Genomic DNA, 22,254 nt, shown 5'->3' on the forward strand with positions numbered 1-22,254 from the left:
ATTTATACCCAATTGTACTTTTATTGAACTATATGTGTAAATCGACAGATTGTAAGACGTCTTTCTTAATTTAAGCCCTACATTCTCTCAATGATGCCCCGTGGTAGAGCAGCGTCATATATGAGAGTTAAAACTCAAGACTAAATGAACATAGAGACTGTATTTCCCTGTTATCCAAGAGTAGGAGGTCCCCATTTGCTGGGGGTATTGGCTAGAGCTATGCGTCTCCGCCATTCTAGCCCTTGGTGTAGCATTGTGTTGGATTCTTGTGCCACCTATGATTACCTAGTACTGGTATTGTCCCCTTGTCACTCAGTGGCACCTTCAATCTGGGATGAAGTTTGGATTCACCATCACTTTGGTCCTGATTTGTCGCGGTCTTCGTCACTATGGTGATGCTAATATTTCCATTTGGAATCTGAATGTAAAATATGAACCAGGAGGACAAATGGGTTGGCTCCTTCTCTTCAAAGACTCCCTCTTCCAGTTCAAGTCCCACCTCTTCCTTTTGGATTTCAGTTCTTTCCTCCGTAAGCCCTGCCTCTTTGAACTCAGGCCTTGCCTCTTCCTTTTCAAGTCCAGCCCCTTCCTGTAAAGGCCCCGTCTCTTCTTGCTGATGATCCACGTTGCTCCGATCCAATCTCGACACATCCTGGTCCGCCTCCACCTTTTCAACCCCTGCATCTTTCTGTACAGGTTTCATCTTGTTAGGTTTACTGCGACCAAAGTAACGGCTGATTTCACAGGTCACTTCCTGCCCATTGCAGTCTGCATGCAGGACAGTTTCTGCTTCTGCCACCTCCATTGATGCTCCTGAAAAAGGGCAACAAATAACCAATGAGGTGAAAAGGGAACATTCTAAGGGAAAGTTATACAATCTGACCTCCAGCCTGCTCTGAAAAAACTTTACCTCAGCCTCACAATGGTCATTTTCAAGAATTGGCAAAACAAAGAAAACCTTGAGCAAAACAAACTTAGCTCCTAGAATTTTTTTTATGAACTGGTGCTTGTGCACTTTATCAAGGTAGAAGTGTCATTGATTAGGGAAGCCGGGCAAGTTTGCAGGACACCATTTTGGGCTGTAGTTGGTAATGAAGCAAATTGTGCATCTATGACAGCTATGACTTAAAAGGTCTCCAACGCGTGCACTGGAGAGACCAGTAGATACTGCATACAACAAAACCGCGGTCCTGATTTGAATACAACTTACGCTATACATGGCTGCAAGTAAAGTTGCTGCGTTGCGTGAACGGAGAGAACAGAGCAGCACCATATCTACTTAGATGTAGTGTTGTTCTGCTTTCTCCTGGTGATGGCACTCCGTTAGCTGCCATGTGTCAACACAGACACTCTTGCACCATAGTAAAATGGTATCTGTATTGTGAAAAGTATAGATTATGCTTTAAGCCATTTCCTACTTTATATGCATCCTGTATAATTCAGCTCACAGGCAAAGTGGGGAAAAACGCAGAGAAATGAAAAACTTTCCTCCTCGTTACGCCTGCCTCAACAAGGCACAGGAGGTTGTACAATTTCCGTTCTACAATTCTTTGTAGTTAGAGATTTGCGTCAAAATCAAAGGGTGGTTAAGGGGAACGCCCGTGTACTGCCCATGGAACGCCCCTTTGATGCAAAATAATGGAAGGAAGCTTTGCTGTACTTTGGTTATGATCCAACGCAAATCTCTATCTGCTTTGGATTGTGAATCCCAATACAACACTTTGCGTCTGGTTAGCGTTAAGAAAGTAACACACACCTGATGCAAAATCTTTGTAAATCTGGGCCTTTGTGAGTAGCAAAGTACACAAAGTGAGCACACTAAAAGAGCAGCTAAAGTATAATCCTGGTCAAAGTCAGGATTTCACCCTGCCTACGCCCTGCTCGCGGGATATTTCATCAATGACACGTGAGGGTCACCAAATAGCATGAAGTGGAGGGGGAGGGGGTAATACTCCTCTGGGTGGGGCCAAAACCCACTCTATGTAAATTTTAAAGAATTAGTAACAAATATGTTGGGCAAATTGTTGTGCTGCCAAGTCAGACCTAAATATGGTATGATTTCTACATTGTACATTTCCATGAGATTTCTGTTAGTAAATCTGTCTTTCTACTACTGCCTTGGAGCAGATCTGTGCCAAACACCTGTAGGATAATCCCCCAACCTGTGTCATCTATTACAGGGATGGCCTTCATCATGGGTGAGGGGAAACATCTCGTCATTTGTGTTTAAGTGGCCTGAAGCCAAGCATCTCATAGTAACTTTTCCCTTTCTACTAGCAATGGCCTCTTCCTGCAGCACATTCAACTAACCTCTGCCCTCAAAGATGATGGCGTCCTCAGCGGCATCTTGGGGGTTGTAGTCGGTGTAGTCATTCAAGTACTCTCCATCTGTTACCCTGATATCACGCAGGACTAGCGTGGCTGCGTCATGGCTGAATCCAGAGGCAAATCCGCCCATGTGTCCAGCCTTCTCCTCCAGGAACAAGCAGTCCAGGACCAGGTCCACTTCTCGGTGCCCCCCAGGGCTGAGATCCGGGGGTGGTCCCCCCCACACACCTAGAGAAACAATTCCTGATTAAGATGTGCCAGGTGAGCCTACTTAGCAAACCTACACCTACGCTCCTACTCACATGAAAGAGGGCAGAGAGCTGACAAACTGTTTCTACCTAAGAAACAACAAGCCAGTGTTCCTGCTGGCATGAAACAATATATCAAAACACTGATCCTGCTCACATGACACAATAAACCGGTGTTTCTAGTGACAACAAATCCACTGATTCTACTCACAAGAAAAAATAAACCAGTGTTTCTAGTGACAAAAAATACACTGATTCTACTCACAAGAAAAAATAAACCAGTGTTTCTAGTGACAAAAAATACACTGATTCTACTCACAAGAAAAAATAAATCAGTGTTTCTACTGACATGAAACAATATATCAAAACACTGATCCTGCTCACATGACACAATAAACCGGTGTTTCTAGTGACAAAAAATACACGGATTCTACTCACAAGAAAAAATAAACCAGTGTTTCTACTGACATGAAACAATACATCAAAACACTGATCCTGCTCACATGACACAACAAGCATTGGAAATGCAATAGGTCTCGCATTAGAAAAGTTGGAGCTATTGGTCTTGTAAATGACAAATATTTTATTTATTTGTTGGTTTTCCAAATAGCTAAATTGATAGCTTTGTCATTTACAACGCCAATAGTTATAACTTTCGCGAATGTGACACCTATAGCATTTTGAATGCAACATGTTTTGTATTTACGTGACATAGATGGCAGCTCTGGTCGTTAGGCCACATCTCTAGAGAGCAGGAGAGTGCAGCAGGTGTGAGAGGGTGAGTGGGTGTGTGAGGGTGTGTGAGGGTGAGGGTGTGGGTGTTTGAGGGTGTGTGAGGGTGAGTGAGGGTGTGTGAGGTGGTGAGGGTGAGGGTTAGGGGGTGTGAGGGGGTGGTGGATGTAGGACAGTGGAAAAATGTCCGCTATATAAACTAGTGCAGCTTAACGTTGATTCGGAAGAGGGCACGAGTTGATCACGACCCCCCCCCATGGTAATAAATAATATCCCTCTCTGCGGACCTGCACACATGTTTTACGCCGTGCCGATAATTCTTCATCTTAATCCTCATTTAACATAAGCAAAAGATGCACTCTAGGAGGCAATTCGGTCAGAATAATCGAGAGGGCCTGCTGAGTAGTCTAAAAGATGCAACAATGCGATTTCATACACCGGTGGTGTGGTTCAGCGGCAACCAAACGAGCCAAGTGGACAAACATAGTATGCAGTTCTCGCAATTACCTTTATGTAATAGTCACCGGATCAGTAGGGATGGTTGGGGGGGGGGGGGGTGAGAATGATCGGGTTGCTTTAACGTGTGGTAGGGTTGGCGGTATCAGTGTAATGCAGGGGGCGGAGCTCCCAAATACCAGAGATAGCACAGCGGGGATTCAAGTGCCCTCCAGGGGCGTTTGAAAGTGTGCAGGTTCAGGCCACACACATGCCACGACCCGAGAGCTTTGAGGTGCAGGTAGAAGGGACCAGTGCAGTGAAGTTTAAATGCGCACGGACAGCACGTGGGGCGTAGGCAGGTCCGGGTACAATTTTGGGGGAGAGGGGTGAATAATAGTAAAATAATGCATACGCGGGGCACATGAAGGCTGGGGTGCAGGGATACCGCTCATGAGGGGCAGTTTCTCGGATGGCCGGATGCTCAGTTTAGGAGTTACGAAGCAGCCAAGGTAATTGGGCTCAGGAGCACAATGTTACAGAAGAAAACAGTAGACAATAGCAGAGACTAAGGGGGAAGGGAGGTGGCCCTTATGCTCGGGCTGCCAATTTTGGATTGGGAGAATAAGGATCGAATCTCCGCGTGGCTCAACATGCTATGATCCTGGGCAAATTATTTAATCTCCCCGTGAGTACCACAAAAATGAATTTGTCCAGGTGTGATGCAACTGGTGCTCATGTATAGGCTCATATACGGTTGAGTCGGGCTACAGCAAAACAAAAAAAGGGTCACATTTCAGGACAGAGGGTCATCATTGCTGTGGGGAGGGGGGAGGAGAAATGCGACGCGACATGGCAGGCAGGGGAGGGGGCGGAGCGGGGGTGTGGGAGGAGTGCGGGAACAGACGGCGAGGGGAGGAGAGTAGGAGGAGGAGAGTAGGGGAGCTGTGGGGAGGGGGGAGGAGAAATGCGACGCGACATGGCAGGCAGGGGAGGGGGCGGAGCGGGGGTGTGGGAGGAGTGCGGGAACAGACGGCGAGGGGAGGAGAGTAGGAGGAGGAGAGTAGGGGAGCTGTGGGGAGGGGGGAGGAGAAATGCGACGCGACATGACGGGGAGGGGGCGGAGCGGGGGTGTGGGAGGAGTGCGGGAACAGACGGCGAGGGGAGGAGAGTAGGAGGAGGAGAGTAGGGGAGGCACGGCCTAGCGGCCGTGCAATCAAGAAGTGAGGGGGCGGGAGAGTAGGCAAGGCAGGCGGCTGGGGGCATGTGCACGCGCTTTTAAGCTCAATGCGCATGCGCATTGAGCTTAAAAGTCACGGGCACTGCAAGGAATCGCCACGATTCCTTGCAAGTTGGATAAAGAGTGGATAAGCCCCCATAGTCTCGCTTGCTCGATGCACATGTGCATCGACAGGCGAGACCTAATAAACCGGAGTTTCTAGTGACAAAAAATACACTGATTCTACTCACAAGAAAAAATAAACCAGTGTTTCTACTGGCATGAAACAATATATCAAAACACTGATCCTGCTCACATGACACAATAAACTGGTGTTTCTAGTGACAAAAAATACACTGATTCTACTCGCAAGAAAAAATAAACCAGTGTTCCTACTGACATGAAACAATATATCAAAACACTGATTTTACTTACAACAAAAATAAACCATTGTTTCTAGTAACATGGGTCAAAACACCAAAACACTGATTCTGTTCATATAAAAAAGAACGCGCTGGTTCTTCTAACATGAAAAAATTACACAAGTGTTTTCACCAACATTATGAGAAAGTGTTTCAACTCACATGAAAAACTACTAACATTTCTCTATTCAAACGAAAGGGGGCAGCAGTATCTCTGCTCATAATACAGCAATATTTATACTTACATAATAAACCTCACCAGTAATTTTGTTCCAATATGAAATACCCTTTTTTTCCTAACACTAAAAAAACCCAGAGCCTCTGCTCACATAAAATAAAAATGTTCTCTCACTAAAACACCATGGTATTTATTTTGACTCACATAAAAGTACCCAGATGTTGTTCGCACATAAAAGTATGAAATGCTCCTATTCACATTACAAACACAGCTTCACTGTTCACAAGAAAAAACCTTCAATGTGTCGACTCATCTGGTGATCTGACCCATTTCTTTCTTTGCCAAGCAAAATACCTCATTCATTACGAAACTTGTGACCTTGTCACCTATTTCTGCTTGCCCAGGGAACTATCCTAGCATCTTCAGTAAGCTGGAACACGATTTATGAAAATGTATACATCATCAAGGTATATAGATGTGGAGTTAAAAAAAAACATTGTACTTACCATCACAGTATTCTAGATGCACTATTTCTGTAGGATAATATTTCAAACTTGATGTTCTGGTAGTACCCTGTCACTAATAGGGTCCTTATGGATTGCCTCAGAATCCTTAAAGACTAAGGGGCAGATGTATCCAAATACATATTTGCGATTCTCAAATAGCGATTTTTTGAGAATCGCCATTTGAGAATTGCAAAATGGTATGTATGTAAAAATTCACTATTTTTCTTAGATTTCTTAAAATTCCTTAATTGCGATTAGCAATTTGCTAATTGCAATTAAGGAATAATTTCCCATTCATTTTGATGGGCCAGGACGCCCATAGGAAGGAATGGAAAGTTATTCTGAATTTGCGATTCGCAATTTGCTCATCGCAAATTGAGAATAATTTCAAGGGTGTCTTAAGGACACACTGCTGCACCCCTAAACGTTACATGTGTGCGCATATGGCGCACATACATGCCCTAAGGGCATGTATGGGCGCCACATGGCACCTTTACAAATGCCAAAAAATGCATTTGTAAAAGAATTCGCGAATTAACACCAACAACAAGTTGGCCGTGATTTGTGATTTCTTAGTGTAAATTCGCAAAACCTGAATGCTTCATACATAGCTTTTAAGGAATCGCAATTTGCGATTCCTTAAATGCTGACGCAAAATTAAGGAATCGCAAATTTTGCGATTCCTTAAGTTTGCGATGCAATTTCAATGATACATCGCTTTTTTTGATTTTTTTGTTGCAAACGCTGCTATTTTGCGATTTGCAGCATTTGCGACAAAAAAAACGTTTGATACATCTGCCCCCTAACACCTTTCTATATGCACTAATCATCAAGTGATCTATAGTAATGCATCAACTCTTGTGGATATTATCTCAGTTCCTTTATAGTCCACTAGAGAACTTATTTCCTTGACATGCTTCAGAATTACCCATATTATACACTTCCCTCTTTTTAGACGTATGGTGTTGATTTGAGGAGCACTTCTCTGTGGATGAAAGTAGAACATAGACCTCATCATATGTAAAGGTATTGCATGACTTTTATCATTTTCTATTGTCAGTATATGTGGTACCTTTTTTTGTTTTTTTAAGTCAAGTGTGAATGTCAACTACTGTAAGAGCAAATGTACAGGGTGTACCTCTGCCCAGCACTAGCTCAACAAAAGGTATTCTAGGTTTCTCAGTTACAGCAAAGGCCACCAAGTCAATTGTCAGCTGTGCCTGGTCAAACCCTCTCAAGTTGTAAATACACTCACCCTAAATATGGGCCATAAATCTCACAAGAAAACAGTGGGCTAAAATACAGGATCTTTGCGGTCAGCAACATCTCAGGGTCTACAACAGATTTGTAACATTTCCAGATGAGGGTCTCAGATGCTCAATCACATAGTCTGGAAATAGTTGGAATTAGAAGGAGGTTAGGGAGTGCTAAAGGTGGTCACTTACATGTATATAAAGCTGAGGTTTGTACACAATGAGGGGGGGCTTTAACACGTCCATTCTGTAGCAGCGATGCTCTCATTAAACCTGATCTGGATACTTTGGACTTTTAAGATGTTTGTCTTCATTCAGGAAGTTATGTCTACTGTGCTTCACATTATCACAAAATGCTGACTTACAGTCCAGTGAGAAATTTCCACAGCAGCAAATCTGCCCATGAAGATCCACCGCCTGGATTTAGATTTTGAGTTATCCCACATGGGGAAATCTAGACAAACTTTCCCGAGAGACCAGGTTAAATATTCTCTGCAGGGTATATTACTCCCTCTCCCAACTCCTTAGCCAAGTGTTTTATATCAACATTCAGGGGGGGTCTGTTAGTTGCAGCTATTCGGTTCTATTACAGTGCATCCCATCTTCTAGTTATTAACCAGTGGCGGCTGGCATGTGCGGAAGGTGGTGAGGAATGTGGGACAAAAATAAAAGAATCACACTTATGTTCCTGGCGTGATGTCCTACTCGCACGGGCACTCTTGAGGCAGGCTCCAAAGTGGGACCCAGGAAACTGCACTAACCAATCCTGGCACTATTCTCATGCAGCATTAGAGAAGCGCCAGGGTTAGAGGGAGCGGTCTACTTCGGCGCTCCTGAGGACACTGGAGTAGAGCCCTATCCTTTCTCTAACCCATCGGTCATAAGACAGCTGGGTTAGAGAGGCTTAAAATGGACATCTGGCTGGCCATCGCAAGACAGCCGACCAAAGAGACATGCGCACTTTAAACTTAAGGTGCCTGGCCCAGCACTGCTCTCTGTGCTTCCAGTCAGCAGCGGCCCCGCCCCAGTCCTCACGCTTTGCTCGAGACTGGGTTATTGAAAAAAAACAATGGAGATAAATTCAATGTATTACCATTTTATTTTTCATCTCTGGGGCAATTTAGTTAGTGCGCCGACGCGGTTATCAACAACTGGCTGTTCCACATGGGTCCTCCTTAATGAGTTGAACTATGGGGTTTTGGGAAGGTCTCCCCTTTGGCAGCATACCAGCATATGTTCAGCACCTACCTATCCAAACTTCATTCAGACTAGGGCAGGAGGCTCTCGGGAGGATAACTGGCATGGATGGCTCACCATGGACACCCCACTGTCTTGGTCCCACCTACAGACCAGGATCCCTAAGTTGGCAGTGTCAGGTTTTGGGAGACTGAATTGTAAAACTGGGGACATCCTGGAGGACCCAGCCTTGGAATCCTTTTCACAATTACGACCTGAGTTTGGCCTTTAAAAGTTACACTACTTTAGATAACAACAGTCTCTAAGTCATTATGCCCAGTTTTAAAGTATCTGGAAATCTGCAAGATTTCTCCCCACTCGAGGCCGAACCGAACACTGGGACTCTGGACAAGTTAGAAGTAATGCAGACCTGTAAGATTGGTCATTCATTACCCAGACTGCTTTGAGCAACTGAGAAGAGTCTACAAAACAGATATTGGTTTATTACAGGTGAAGGAATGGCAACATATCCTCATAGCTTTGAGGGTATTTTTGTTCCACTTCAGACTGATTCAAATCTACTATTTACATCATATTTACTATACTAGACAAATGCTCTTGTATATGGGGTATGACTTATCCCCGTTCTGTATCAGAGGCCATGTGACTGAGGGTGACTTCTTACACATGGCCTGGGATTGCTCTGATACTCAAGGAATCAGGCTGGAAGTTACCGACACATTGTCGGGTGCCTCAGGGTGGCAGTTTTCGCTTACACCTCAACCTGCTTTGCTCAGTATTCTAGACTTCCTAAATACGGATAGGCATAGCAGCACCCTAGTAAACTTGGGTTTGGTAATAGTAGGGCGGACAATGCTTCCAGTTCTGAAATTTCTCCTAGAAATCCTCTGTGTAAGGAGTAACAATCAAATGATGTCAATGTAAGCAAACCAACACTACAACACCCAGAATGCATTAGGCTGACACACAAAGGTCCACTACTGCAAACTGAGTCCATGACATGGAGTGAGATGGTTCCTTTGGATAATAGTCAGGAGGGACATAGAGCAGAACTGGAGGACTTCTGTGACGCCTCAAAGGCAGAGCTTTGCAAAGTATAAGTGTATGTTCCTGAAACTCCAATATATGAGGCTAGAGGATGTATGCATAAGCATGGAGAAATCTAGAACTTGTGGAAATTGTAGTTTGGAGTGACTAGATAGTAATGGATATTGTTCGGTCCTTAGTAGGGAATACTTTTATTGCTACCATATATATGTAGCTCCTATACTGATAGGCCTGCTGAGGGCTGGCCCAGATATAATAAACTGTATACCATTCTACTGTATAGATTGTTATGGAATGTACATCTTGACACGTTTTTGTCACAGTAGTAATCGCTGAAAATGGCAATAAAATTATTTCCTTTTAAAAATCTTACATTTTTTAACGTGTTTTTTTTGGATAGAGACCATGCGGAATGGTGGTCCTGGCTGCAGAACAAAAAACAAACAAGCTCAGGCTGGTGAAAAGTAGGAGTTCCTGTAAGAGTTGGAGATGCAATATGCCCAAGGTGTTTGGAAGGCCATTAGGTACGGGGTTTAAAAGAGCCACCCAGTGGTTGCTCCTCTGTCGCTCTGCGGTAGAATCCATATAATCATCTAAGGTAATTTAACAGAGCCAGCTAGGGTTCGTTCCTAGATAGATCCACATAATAATCTTAGGTGATTTAACAGTGCCACGTAGAGGTCGCTCATGAGCAGATGCCACATAATAATCTTGGGTGATTTAACAGTGCCACGTAGAGATCGCTCTGAGTAGATTCCACATAATAATCTTGGGTGATTTAACAGTGCCTCGTAGGTGTTGCTTTTGAGTATACTCCACATAATAATCTTGGGTGATTTAACAGTGCCACGTAGGGGTCGCTTTTGAGTATACTCCACATAATAATCTTAGGTGATTTAACAGTGCCACGTAGAGGTCGCTTTTGAGTATACTCCACATAATAATCTTGGGTGATTTAACAGTGCCACGTAGGGGTCGCTTTTGAGTATACTCCACATAATAATCTTGGGTGATTTAACAGTGCCACGTAGAGATCGCTCCGAGTAGATTCCACATAATAATCTTGGGTGATTTAACAGTGCCTCATAGGTGTCGCTTTTGAGTATACTCCACATAATAATCTTGGGTGATTTAACAGTGCCTCGTAGGTGTCGCTTTGGAGTATACTCCACATAATAATCTTGGGTGATTTAACAGTGCCTCGTAGGTGTCGCTTTTGAGTATACTCCACATAATAATCTTGGGTGATTTAACAGTGCCTCGTAGGTGTCGCTTTTGAGTATACTCCACATAATAATCATGGGTGATTTAACAGTGCCACGTAGGGGTCGCTTTTGAGTATACTCCACATAATAATCTTGGGTGATTTAACAGTGCCATGTAGAGATCGCTCCGAGTAGATTCCACATAATAACCTTGGGTGATTTAACAGTGCCATGAAGGAGTCGCTTTTGAGTATACTCCACATAATAATCTTGGGTGATTTAACAGTGCCATGAAGGAGTCGCTTTTGAGTATACTCCACATAATAATCTTGGGTGATTTAACAGTGCCACGTAGGGGTCGCTTTTGAGTATACTCCACATAATAATCTTGGGTGATTTAACAGTGCCACGTAGGGGTCGCTTTTGAGTATACTCCACATAATAATCTTAGGTGATTTAACAGTGCCACGTAGAGGTCGCTCATGAGCAGATGCCACATAATAATCTTGGGTGATTTAACAGTGCCACGTAGAGATCGCTCTGAGTAGATTCCACATAATAATCTTGGGTGATTTAACAGTGCCTCGTAGGTGTCGCTTTTGAGTATACTCCACATAATAATCTTGGGTGATTTAACAGTGCCACGTAGGGGTCGCTTTTGAGTATACTCCACATAATAATCTTGGGTGATTTAACAGTGCCACGTAGAGGTCGCTTTTGAGTATACTCCACATAATAATCTTGGGTGATTTAACAGTGCCACGTAGGGGTCGCTTTTGAGTATACTCCACATAATAATCTTGGGTGATTTAACAGTGCCACGTAGAGATCGCTCCGAGTAGATTCCACATAATAATCTTGGGTGATTTAACAGTGCCTCATAGGTGTCGCTTTTGAGTATACTCCACATAATAATCTTGGGTGATTTAACAGTGCCTCGTAGGTGTCGCTTTGGAGTATACTCCACATAATAATCTTGGGTGATTTAACAGTGCCTCGTAGGTGTCGCTTTTGAGTATACTCCACATAATAATCTTGGGTGATTTAACAGTGCCTCGTAGGTGTCGCTTTTGAGTATACTCCACATAATAATCATGGGTGATTTAACAGTGCCACGTAGGGGTCGCTTTTGAGTATACTCCACATAATAATCTTGGGTGATTTAACAGTGCCATGTAGAGATCGCTCCGAGTAGATTCCACATAATAACCTTGGGTGATTTAAAAGTGCCATGAAGGAGTCGCTTTTGAGTATACTCCACATAATAATCTTGGGTGATTTAACAGTGCCACGTAGGGGTCGCTTTTGAGTATACTCCACATAATAATCTTGGGTGATTTAACAGTGCCATGAAGGAGTCGCTTTTGAGTATACTCCACATAATAATCTTGGGTGATTTAACAGTGCCACGTAGGGGTCGCTTTTGAGTATACTCCACATAATAATCTTGGGTGATTTAACAGTGCCTCGTAGGTGTCGCTTTTGAGTATACTCCACATAATAATCTTGGGTGATTTAACAGTGCCTCGTAGGGGTCGCTTTTGAGTATACTCCACATAATAATCTTGGGTGATTTAACAGTGCCTCATAGGTGTCGCTTTTGAGTATACTCCACATAATAATCTTGAGTGATTTAACAGTGCCACGTAGGGGTCGCTTTGGAGTATACTCCACATGTTTATGTTTAGGCAACCTATATAGCGCGCAAATACCCTGGGGTGTCTCGGTGCTGTAGGAGAGATTCAGAGGATAATCGCTTGAGAGTGGGACTACTGGGAGAAAAGCCAGGTCTTTAATTGTTTCCTGAATATGATATGTGTGGGGCTAGTCTTTATAGGGAGTGGAAGGGTGTTCCAGAGTCGGGCTGTGGCGACTAGGAAACGTCGGTCTCCCCAGGAGGCCTTCTTGGTGCAGGGAACCGGGAGTTGGTGTGCAGAGGAGTATCGTAGTGGTCTGTTGGGGGTGTATAGACTTAGAGATTGTGTTAGGAACTGTGGTCCCGTGTTATTGATTGCCTTGTATGCAATGCATAGTGCCTTGAATTTTGTCCGGCTTCTGATGGGCAAGCAGTGAAGTTGGCGGATGGTGGGTGAGATGGAGTAGAACTTGAGGATGCCTGTTAAGATTCTAGCTGCCGAGTTCTGGACCAACTGTAACTTATTGAGGACTTTCTGTTGTGCATTCAACAAGAGTGAATTGCAGTAGTCTATTTTTGAGAGTATTAATGTGGACATCAGGGTTTTGCCTGCAGAGGATGGGAGGAAGGGGAGGAATTTCTTTAGGTTGTAGAAAGAGGAGGAGACGACTCAGTTGGCGTGGTGAATAAACAAAAGTTTGTCATCAAACATGATCCCTAGGTTTCTGACCTTTGTGATTGGTACTGGAGGGGGTCCTAGCTTGTTAGGCCACCAGGTGGTGGACCAACCTGGGGTGAGTGATCCGAAGGTCATTACCTCCGTCTTGTTGGAATTTAACTTCAAGCAGTTGCTCAACATCCCGGCGCTGATGGCTAGCATTCCCTCCTGGAATCTTGCTGCCACTGCTTCACCGTCGTTGTGCACTGCTAACACCAATTGGGTGTCGTCAGCGTATGAGGTTAGCCTCATCCCATGAGTTTTGATGATCCTGGCCAAGTCAGACACATAGATGTTAAATAAGGTCGGACTGATGGAGGATCCTTGTGAAACTCCACATGGGAGCGTGAACACTGGGGAGTAGAAGTTACCTATTTTTACTGAATGGGTACGGTCGGCAAGGAATGAGGCCAGGAGGGCCCTTGCAGTGTGGTTGATGCCAAGGGAGGAGACACAGTGGATAAGAGTGGCGTGGTCGACCGTGTCAAAAGCAGCGGACAAATCCAATAGTATGAGGACTGCCGCGCCGCCTTGGTCCAGGATCATCCTGATCTCATTAGTTGCCTTGATGAGAGCCGTTTCGGTTCCGTGGACCTTCCTGAACCCGAATTGAGTGTCGTCCAATAGTTGGTTGTGCTCAATGAACTCCGATAATTGGCTATTCATAATTTTTTCGAACATTTTCGAAGGGAATGGTAGGCAGGCAATGGGTCTGTAATTTTCCGAAGCTGCGGGGTCAAGGGTAGGTATTTTAAGCAGGGGTTTTATGATAGCTTTTTTTCAGACTGAGGGATAGCAGCCGGTATTGAACATTGAGTTGCAGACGTTGGTGAGGGAGGCAGTTATGGAATGAGGGATGAGTTTTAAAATGGATGGTGGGCAAGGGTCAAGAGGAGATCCTGATTCTATGGTGGAGATAAGTTCTGCGATTTGTTGGGGGGACGCTTGGGTGAAGTTGGAAAAAGTGGGGGAAGAGGAGATGAGGGGGGAGGATATTGGTGGGTTTGGGGGAGGCGTGCAAGGTGAAACTGGAGTAGATGGCTGTAACTTTGTCTGAGAAGAAGTTAGCAAGGGAGTTACAGAGGGTTTGGGAGGTGTCTGTGCTAGAACCGGCGAGAGGATTGGATAGTTTGTTTACCACATAATAATCTTAGGTGATATAACAGTACCACCTACGGTTCGCTCCTGGATAGATTGGATCTTGGATGATTTGACAGTGCCATGTAGAGATCGCTCCGAATAGATTCCACATAATAATCTTGGGTGATTTAACAGTGCCATGAAGGAGTCGCTGGAGTACATTCGATATAATAATCTTGGATGATTTGGCAGTGCCATGTAGAGATCGCTCAGAGTACATTCCACATAATAATCTTGGGTGATTTAACAGTGCCATGTAGAGATCGCTCCGAGTAGATTCCACATAAGAATCTTGGGTGATTTAACAGTGCCATGTAGGAGTCGCTCGAGTACATTCCATATAATAATCTTGGATAATTTGGCAGTGCCATGTAGGAGTCGCTTGAGTACATTCCATATAATAATCTTGGGTGATTTAACAGTGCCACGTAGGGGTACCTTTTGAGTGTACTCCACATCATAATCTTGGGTGATTTAACAGTGCCATGAAGGAGTCGCTTTTGAGCATAAGCCACATAATATTATTGGGTGATTTAACCGTGCCATGTAGGAGTCGCTCGAGTACATTCCATATAATAATCTCGGGTGATTTAACAGTGCCATGTTGGGGTCGCAATAATCTTGGGTGATTTCACAGTGCCATGAAGGAGTCGCTTTTGAGCACACTCCACATAATAATCTTGGGTGATTTAACTATGCCATGTAAGAGTTGCTCGAGTACATTACATATAATAATCTTGGATGATTTGACAGTGCCATGTAGCGATCGCTTTGAGTAGATTCCACATAATAATCTTGGGTGATTTAACAGTGCCATGTAGAGATCGCTCCAGAGTAGATTCCATATAATAATCTTGAGTGATTTAACAGTGCCTTATAGGAGTTGCTCCCGAGTACATGCCATATAATAATCTTGGGGGGTACAAAAGGGGGTGGTGATGGACGGAGCATCTGAACCAATCAAACACTCACACCCAGTCAACAGATCTGGGTTTAATCCATCACCGTTCTTTAGCCCACTCTGCCACCCCAGTTCAGACATGGCTATATGCAAATCAGTCTGACCCTGTGCCTCATGGGAACAGTCCAGCCCGAACTGCCAAGCCATGTCTTCCCTGGACCGGAAACAAGCTTCCGAGGACCGGTTTCTGACATTCCAGCCGTCTTCAGCCCGGCTTACTTGAATCCAGTGGCAAGTGAACAAGGGACTCACGTTTGAGCATACCCTGCCACACTTATGGCGGCCAAAAGCGGTACAAAAGGGGGCAGCTGAGCAGTGTCATACAGGGGCCGATCCCGGGTGGGCTGCATGTAATATTCCTGGTTAATTTGACCGGTGCCATCAAAGGCTTACTTATCTGTGTTTGCGAGGTTTCAGGGGCTTTAAGGTGTGCATCTCCGTTGTCCCACTGTCTGTCCTGGGTAGACACCACACATTATTCTTGGGTGTCTTAACTGAGGCTACAAGGGGTCGTCACTCTTGTTGTCCACCAATCCAAGGTAGACCCACATAATACTCTTGAATAATATAACTGTGAAATTAGAGTTGGCACCTGTGTATATTCCACATAATATGTTTGTATGGTTTAACAATGCCATTAAGGGTTTGCTCCTGGGTACATTCCACATAATATTCTTGGGTCGTTCAACTAAGGCTTTAAGGAGTTGTTTATCTATTGACCTGTCACTCCAGTTTCATTAATGGGTCGCGCCTGGGTATACTCCACATAATAATCTTGGGTGGTTTAAAAGTGCCTTCAAGGGCTTGCTACTCTGTGGCTCTGGGTTTAGAAGTGCCACCAAGAGTTCAATCCTCAACGTTCCCGAGTAGACGCCACATAATTCTCTTGAGTGGTTTACTCCTCTGTTGTCCCCGTCAGTCTGGGGAAGACCCCCATATAATACCCCTGGACGGTTTTACAGTGCCTTCAAGGAGTCTAAACTCTGTTGCCTCTCTTTCGCTCCTGGGCAGACTCCATATAATGTTTAAGTCTGGGCGGTGAACTCCGCTTGCGGAGTATTCTGCACTCCGCGTTACGTGGAGCTCGCGGAGTTCCGAAAAACCGCTTCGGGGAGAGGAGTTTTTTTCCTCACTCACATTCGTCAATGTTACGTTGGCGAGCGAGGAAAATCCAGCTCCCGGCGAAATTTTTCCTTGTTCGCTATTGTCAACATCAAATTAGCATGCGTGGAAAATCAATCTCCCACTGAGATTTCTCAACGCGGGGGTCAGATTTTGCATTGTAAGTTGTCGAGTAATCTTGCGACTTCTCGCGTTGAGCAAGCTGTCGCTCAAGTAAAAATCTTCTCTAGCAGCAGAAATGAAGCAGCGCCTGCTTGTGCTGTTCATGGTGCTGTTTGCAATGATTGCAAAGTGCAAACAAGTACCTGGCACTGAAAATCACTGCAAATGGCATTTATCTAACGCACTCTGCTGCTCGTGGAGCTCTGTGTAGTGCGGCAGACGTTTTTTTGAACTTCCAAACTCCTCCCAGGCTTAATAATGTTCTCATGTATTTTATTAGTGCCACCAATAGATTGCTCCTATAATGTCAGCCAGCCACCATCCACCCACCTAGATCAATGCCGAAGAGATCTGCCACACATTGTGGCATCTCGTGGATTTTAATACATTCTGACCCTGCACACGCCACTCCCCTTCATCACCAATTCCAAACCACACACTCTTAAATATTACAACAAACTCTTTGAAAACAATACAGCTTATTTAAGAGTTGACTGTAATACCGACCTTCAAGCAGATGTGTCCTCTCAACACACCAGATCTACTAGTAGGTCTCCTAACATCTGTATCTAGTATAGGCAGAGCCACTGGAATTATGCGATTGTGCAGCCACTGCGTTTTCTTACGCATAACGGTGGATTTGCCACATTTTCCACATAATCTATCATCTGCAGATTTAAGCTAAAAATGATTTGGTTCTAGCTCTAGCGGTTCAAAAGTTACTAAAAACGTAGTGCGAGTGGTGCCGCTCAGTGGATGGCCCTTCGCTAAGGTTGGCTGGTCGCTGGTTGCTCACAGCCATATTTGGGTGATAAACTGGTCCTAATGGAGGTGCAACTTATGCCCAGACAGTAACAAATGTAACAAGCAAAGCCAACAGCTCTCGCCTGTGCAAGAGCTTTTAGTTCTGCCAATGTGTTTTAGCCACGTTGTAGGCATGGCTAAGAGTTAGTGGGATAAAGGAGAGTGGAGTACAGTCGAGTGTTGTAAAGGGGAGAAGAATGGAGTGTTCTAGACTGGCGTAGAGAGTCATGGAGCAGCATAAAGTGGCGTGGAGTGTTGTTGAGTTGAATGGAGTAGAGTGGCATAGAGTGGAGTGGTGTAGAGTGTTGTTGAGTGTTGTAGGGGGGGGGGGTAGATTGTCACGGTGGAAGGGTGTAGAGTGCAGTAGAGTTGAGTGACGTAGAGTGCCAGACTGGAGTACAAAAATGTGGTGCAGCGGCCAGGGCAGGTGCCTTCGGAGTACAGGGTTCACGGTTCGATCCCCGGCTCCGGCGGCAGCTCAGCACCATATCTCACTTAATTTCCACGACGGCCCCCAGCGCCTTGAGACCCATAAGGGTGAGTAGCTCGCGCTTTACAAATACAGATTTGGATTTACATTTAATGTAGAATGGAGTGGCATAGAGTGTCATGGGGTGGTGTAGAGTGGAGTAGAGAGGGTTGAGTATAGTCAGGAAGGGCACCCCCGTTTTTTGATGACTAAGTCATTTTCAGATATATTACATTGACGCTTGGTTTCTCCCTGTTTCTGACAGTGCCCGGCCGGGTTCACTGTAAGTAAATTCAATTTACTTTCACACGCTTGGGCTATCTACACCCTGGTGCAAGGTACAAAACCTTCCTGACTATACTCATGAATATTATTTATTCATGGCGACTGCCAATAGTTACAAACTATTTTTGTTTCTGTATTTTGATAGATGTCCCTCACTGTCCAGTCCTGATGAGACCTTTATTCTAATGGTCGAAACGCCGTCGACGCCTCAGGAAACAAATCAGACCAACACAGTTTCTATAATTTTATAGCAGCTGGCTAATCATTTGTTGATATAATTGGTTTAGAGTCTAGTTTCCTGTTTTTTGTAAATATTCACAGCTGAAACCTGTATAGTTCACTTTTTTATACACTTTCTTGGTTCGTTTATTATTCACTTGGGATACACTGCACTTTGTGTAATATTTGTATGTCGCAATTTATCTACATGTATTTTTCATGATCAAATTCTTAAATATAAGGAAATGTCCTTCATGGTACAGGTGTGCGTCTCTCGTTCACATGGGTACCCAGCAGGGTTGTCACATAAATCCTCTCACTTTGAAGTCAGAGAAAGAAAAGTAAACACCAAGATCCCTGGAAGACAGCGCATGACATTTCACCTCTGTCTTTGAATGCACAGCAGATGTGACACGATAAGAACAAGATTTAGAGTCCAGTTTACATGAATTCAATACCAATGGAAGAATACAGTAAATGGAATTTAGGCAAGGAAAGGGGTGAACTCAAGCTGGACAGCCTACAACAAATAAAGCCAGCAAATAGAAGGCAAGCAAATGTGTTACAAACCACTGAGCCAATGGTAAGCAATTGGCAGAATGTATTCCCAGAAAAGTTTCCAAAAGTCCCCAAGATGTGGTTAGCAAACCAGACAGGTGCGCTGTCTGGTAGGCTTCGACCTAAAAATGAGAAAAGAAAGCAGTAATACTGCACAAAATGTGGTGCAGTATGCCATATAATTTGGCTTTTCTTGCCATATAAATTACTCAACTATGCCGCATAATTTGGCCCTCTCTGCCGCATAATTCCAGTGGCCCTGGGTATAGGAAGTGGACTGAAAGTCTTTCGATAATCACTATAAAAGCCACCATGGGACCTGCAGAGAAAGCTTTCACAGCCATGTACTGTGATCTGAGCGTGCGCGCTCTCACTCACCCGTACTCCATCACACTTCTAAGCACTACACTGCCACTAGGGGGATTTTACATGTTAAGTATACCGGACGAGGCAAGGGAGTGGCACTCGTAATACAGAGCCCGGCTGCAGGTATCACGTGACAGATGGCTGATTGGCAGCTGAGGAGGTGAAGCAAGGCCCTTTACGTTCTTTCATGTCCTGTCACGTGTTGAACGCACTGCCCTGCCAGAGCCTAAGTCGTTTAGGGACATTGGTTCTCTCACTCATCCTGAAACAAGAAGCTCGTCTCATCTACAGTTCCACAGAAAACACCGTCGTTGAATCTTCCCTTTGAACGCTGGGCACTGGGGTTGGCGTTCTGCCTTCAGTCCCTCTCGTCTCACCGCCCGCTTCCAATCACGCGCCTCCCTGTGCCTGGCTGTCAAGTGCCGCCATTCCGCGTGCGCATCTTCAGCCGGCCGCGACGTTTTAGCCAGATGAACTGCATTATGGGACTAGTAGTTTTCTCTTTAAATTATATGTGCGGAGTTTAAAATTTCACCACGCTAATTAATACTGGAAAGTGTCTAGGAAGGGAGTCATTTTGCAACTTCCGCCCCCCACTCCCGGAACCCCGCCTGCTCATCTAATCCGCTATATGTGAGCAGTCGGGGCTTTATGCCCAGGTTTGCACATGCTGCTATAGAAGTTCTATACACTTTTTTTCGGAAGTTCGGATCATTACACCGAAACATTCATTGGCTCTCCGACTCACCCCCGGGCCCCTGCTTTCCTGCAATGACAGCCAACCCCGGCTCAATCACAGCTGCCAAGTTCCTCGCTTTCATGCGTGAGTACGTCATCCACTCCACGGACTTGCTTCTGCTATCTGGGATTTGTAGGTTGTATTTCTTCCGTAGTAAAACGAGGACTACAAATCCAATACAAAGTAATAAAAACCTTCACTTAACGAGCTCCTCGCGTATGGCTCTGGGTAACTTGGGACCTCAGCCCACCGCCTCAAGTTAAACCCTACCCCTGCCAGGCTGTCAGACTCACCTTTCGGGGGAACAAAGACGAGACCCAAGATTGCTGGAAGAAGGCGCCCGAGAGGGGCCCCTGGGACGACCCCGCAGCGGGGACCCATCGGCTAAACTGAGTCTTCCGCCCCAGGAGGAAGAAGGCTGGAGATCCCCTGTCGTTGCACCTTACATGGCTGCTTCTTGCTGTGGATGCACACTTTCACTTTCACTTTTAGGCTCCAGAACAGGAAGACGGTTAAAACCAGCCTCTCTCCCCCAGCAGCCTCCTCTTCTCTCGAGCTGGCCCAGCGCTGGAAGTAGGGGTGCAGGGGGTGCTGCTACACCCCTGAAATAACCGTGCCGGAGTCCCAAAGGTGAACGATTATTAAAGGGGACTTTAAATTTAGTTTTTATCTTGTCACATTTGCTGAGTGTTCAAAGACCGAAGTCAAATGCCAGGCTCGACTTCTAACAGCGTGCGGCTTCTAGTTTTAGCACGGGTGCTGGTACTCACTTTTCTCTCTCTTAATGCTGTGTGAGGATTTTGTAAAGTGAACTATCTGACAATCTTGCTCGCCTGAAAGGAAAGGCTGGAGGGTGTCATTTGCTGCAAGCACACACCAAAATGTAAATACATATAAATAAAGTGCACAAATATTTCAAAATAAACAGGAATGCACAAAGTACTTTTATTTTCTAATTCTGAAATGTGATGGAAACAAAGATTGTTATTAGGAGCAAAACAAATCAAGACACCTGACTTTGTGATTGACAAATATGTGCTGAAACCCAATTTCCGCGCATCTGTTGGGCGCTGCTTAGTTCTATTAGCTGAACTGTAGGCTAGTGCATATTTAGTGGTCATTTATTTTAAATGGAAAATGTGTTGTCTGTAAATGACAGTGGCTTCCACACCATGCTTTAGTGGTATATTTGTGACGGAGTGCTCCAAAGTGCAACACCAGCCACATACTACACCCTTACCGCTCTCTTGCATAGTGGGTGCTTCGGACTTACACTTGTTCTAAGTGATGTGATGCTTGGATTTTAAGAATCCCTGAGATCAGGGATGTAACATTGATGGCAGCTCCAACAGTTTGAAAATCCTTCCAGCATTACAGGGGCTGCCCTAAACTGACCCTTTATGTGTTACCCATAGTCTATTGAGTGAAGGGCCCCTACATTGACTAGGCACTTGTAGCTTTTGTTTCAGAATGGATTTATATGCTTGCGGTCAATATAACTGATGTGCTCTACAACAGTGAGTGTTGCCCACGGTACCCACCCGACAGGCTGCAAGAGATCTGCCCAGCAGAAGGCTGGGAGTAGAGAGTGAGGTCACACCTGCTGCTAGTGGGAGTCAGACCTGCCTGGGTCAGAGTGAACATAGCTACAGAGGTTTCAGATTTATTGGGTGACATTCCTCTGTTGCAGTGTGTTAGACCTGACAGCCTCAGGGTGGTCTTACCCCCCCCCCAACTTTCTGCCTAACTCCTCCATTTTTCTGATCTTGTTTTTGCTGGCTTTAGGGCACTTTACCGGTGCTAAAGTGCATGTGCTCACTCCCTAAAACATGGTAACATTGGCCTATCCCCAATTGGCATATTGAATATACTTATAAGTCCCTAGTAAATTGCACTACATGTGCCCAGGGCCTGTAAATTAAATGCTACTAGTTGGACTCCAGCACTGAATGTGCCACCCACATAAGTAGACCCTTAACAGTGACGCAGGTCTGCCATTGCAGAGCCCGTATGTGCAGTTTCGCACTGGCTTGTCGACCTGGCAAGTAAACCCTCTTGCCAGGATAGGGTGCAGTTTATTTAAAAGGCAGGACGTGTACTTTTAATATTTATATGTCCTGGTAGTGAAAAACTGGTTAATTCGTTTTTCACTATTGCAAGGCCTATCTGCCCCATAGGTTAACTTTGGGATTACCTTATTCAATCAATCAATCTGCCCCATAGGTTAACACTTTGATTACCATATTCCATTTTATAAATGTAATTTTCAGTTGGGGCAATATCGAAATTTCAAGTTTGGTGTCTC

At 44.8% G+C, this 22,254-nt stretch overlaps 1 protein-coding gene across 2 annotated transcripts in view; it reads right to left on the bottom strand.

The window, feature by feature from the left end:
- The window catches only part of TAPBPL (TAP binding protein like), a 62,054-nt gene extending 41,615 nt beyond the window's left edge, over positions 1-20,439 (bottom strand). For both annotated transcript variants that reach the window (XM_086932882.1, XM_086932883.1), the window contains exons 1-3: positions 20,243-20,439; positions 2,311-2,556; positions 286-813 (exon numbers count right to left, since the gene is read on the bottom strand). In XM_086932882.1, coding sequence (XP_086789008.1) covers positions 286-813; positions 2,311-2,556; positions 20,243-20,330 — 862 coding nt within the window. In that variant the 5' untranslated portion in view covers positions 20,331-20,439. The remainder of the gene's footprint in view (positions 1-285; positions 814-2,310; positions 2,557-20,242) is intronic.
- Between the last annotated feature and the right edge of the window lie 1,815 nt (positions 20,440-22,254).

Source organism: Lissotriton vulgaris, chromosome 7 (assembly GCF_964263255.1).
Source record: "Lissotriton vulgaris chromosome 7, aLisVul1.2, whole genome shotgun sequence".
Classification (NCBI taxonomy): domain Eukaryota; kingdom Metazoa; phylum Chordata; class Amphibia; order Caudata; family Salamandridae; genus Lissotriton; species Lissotriton vulgaris.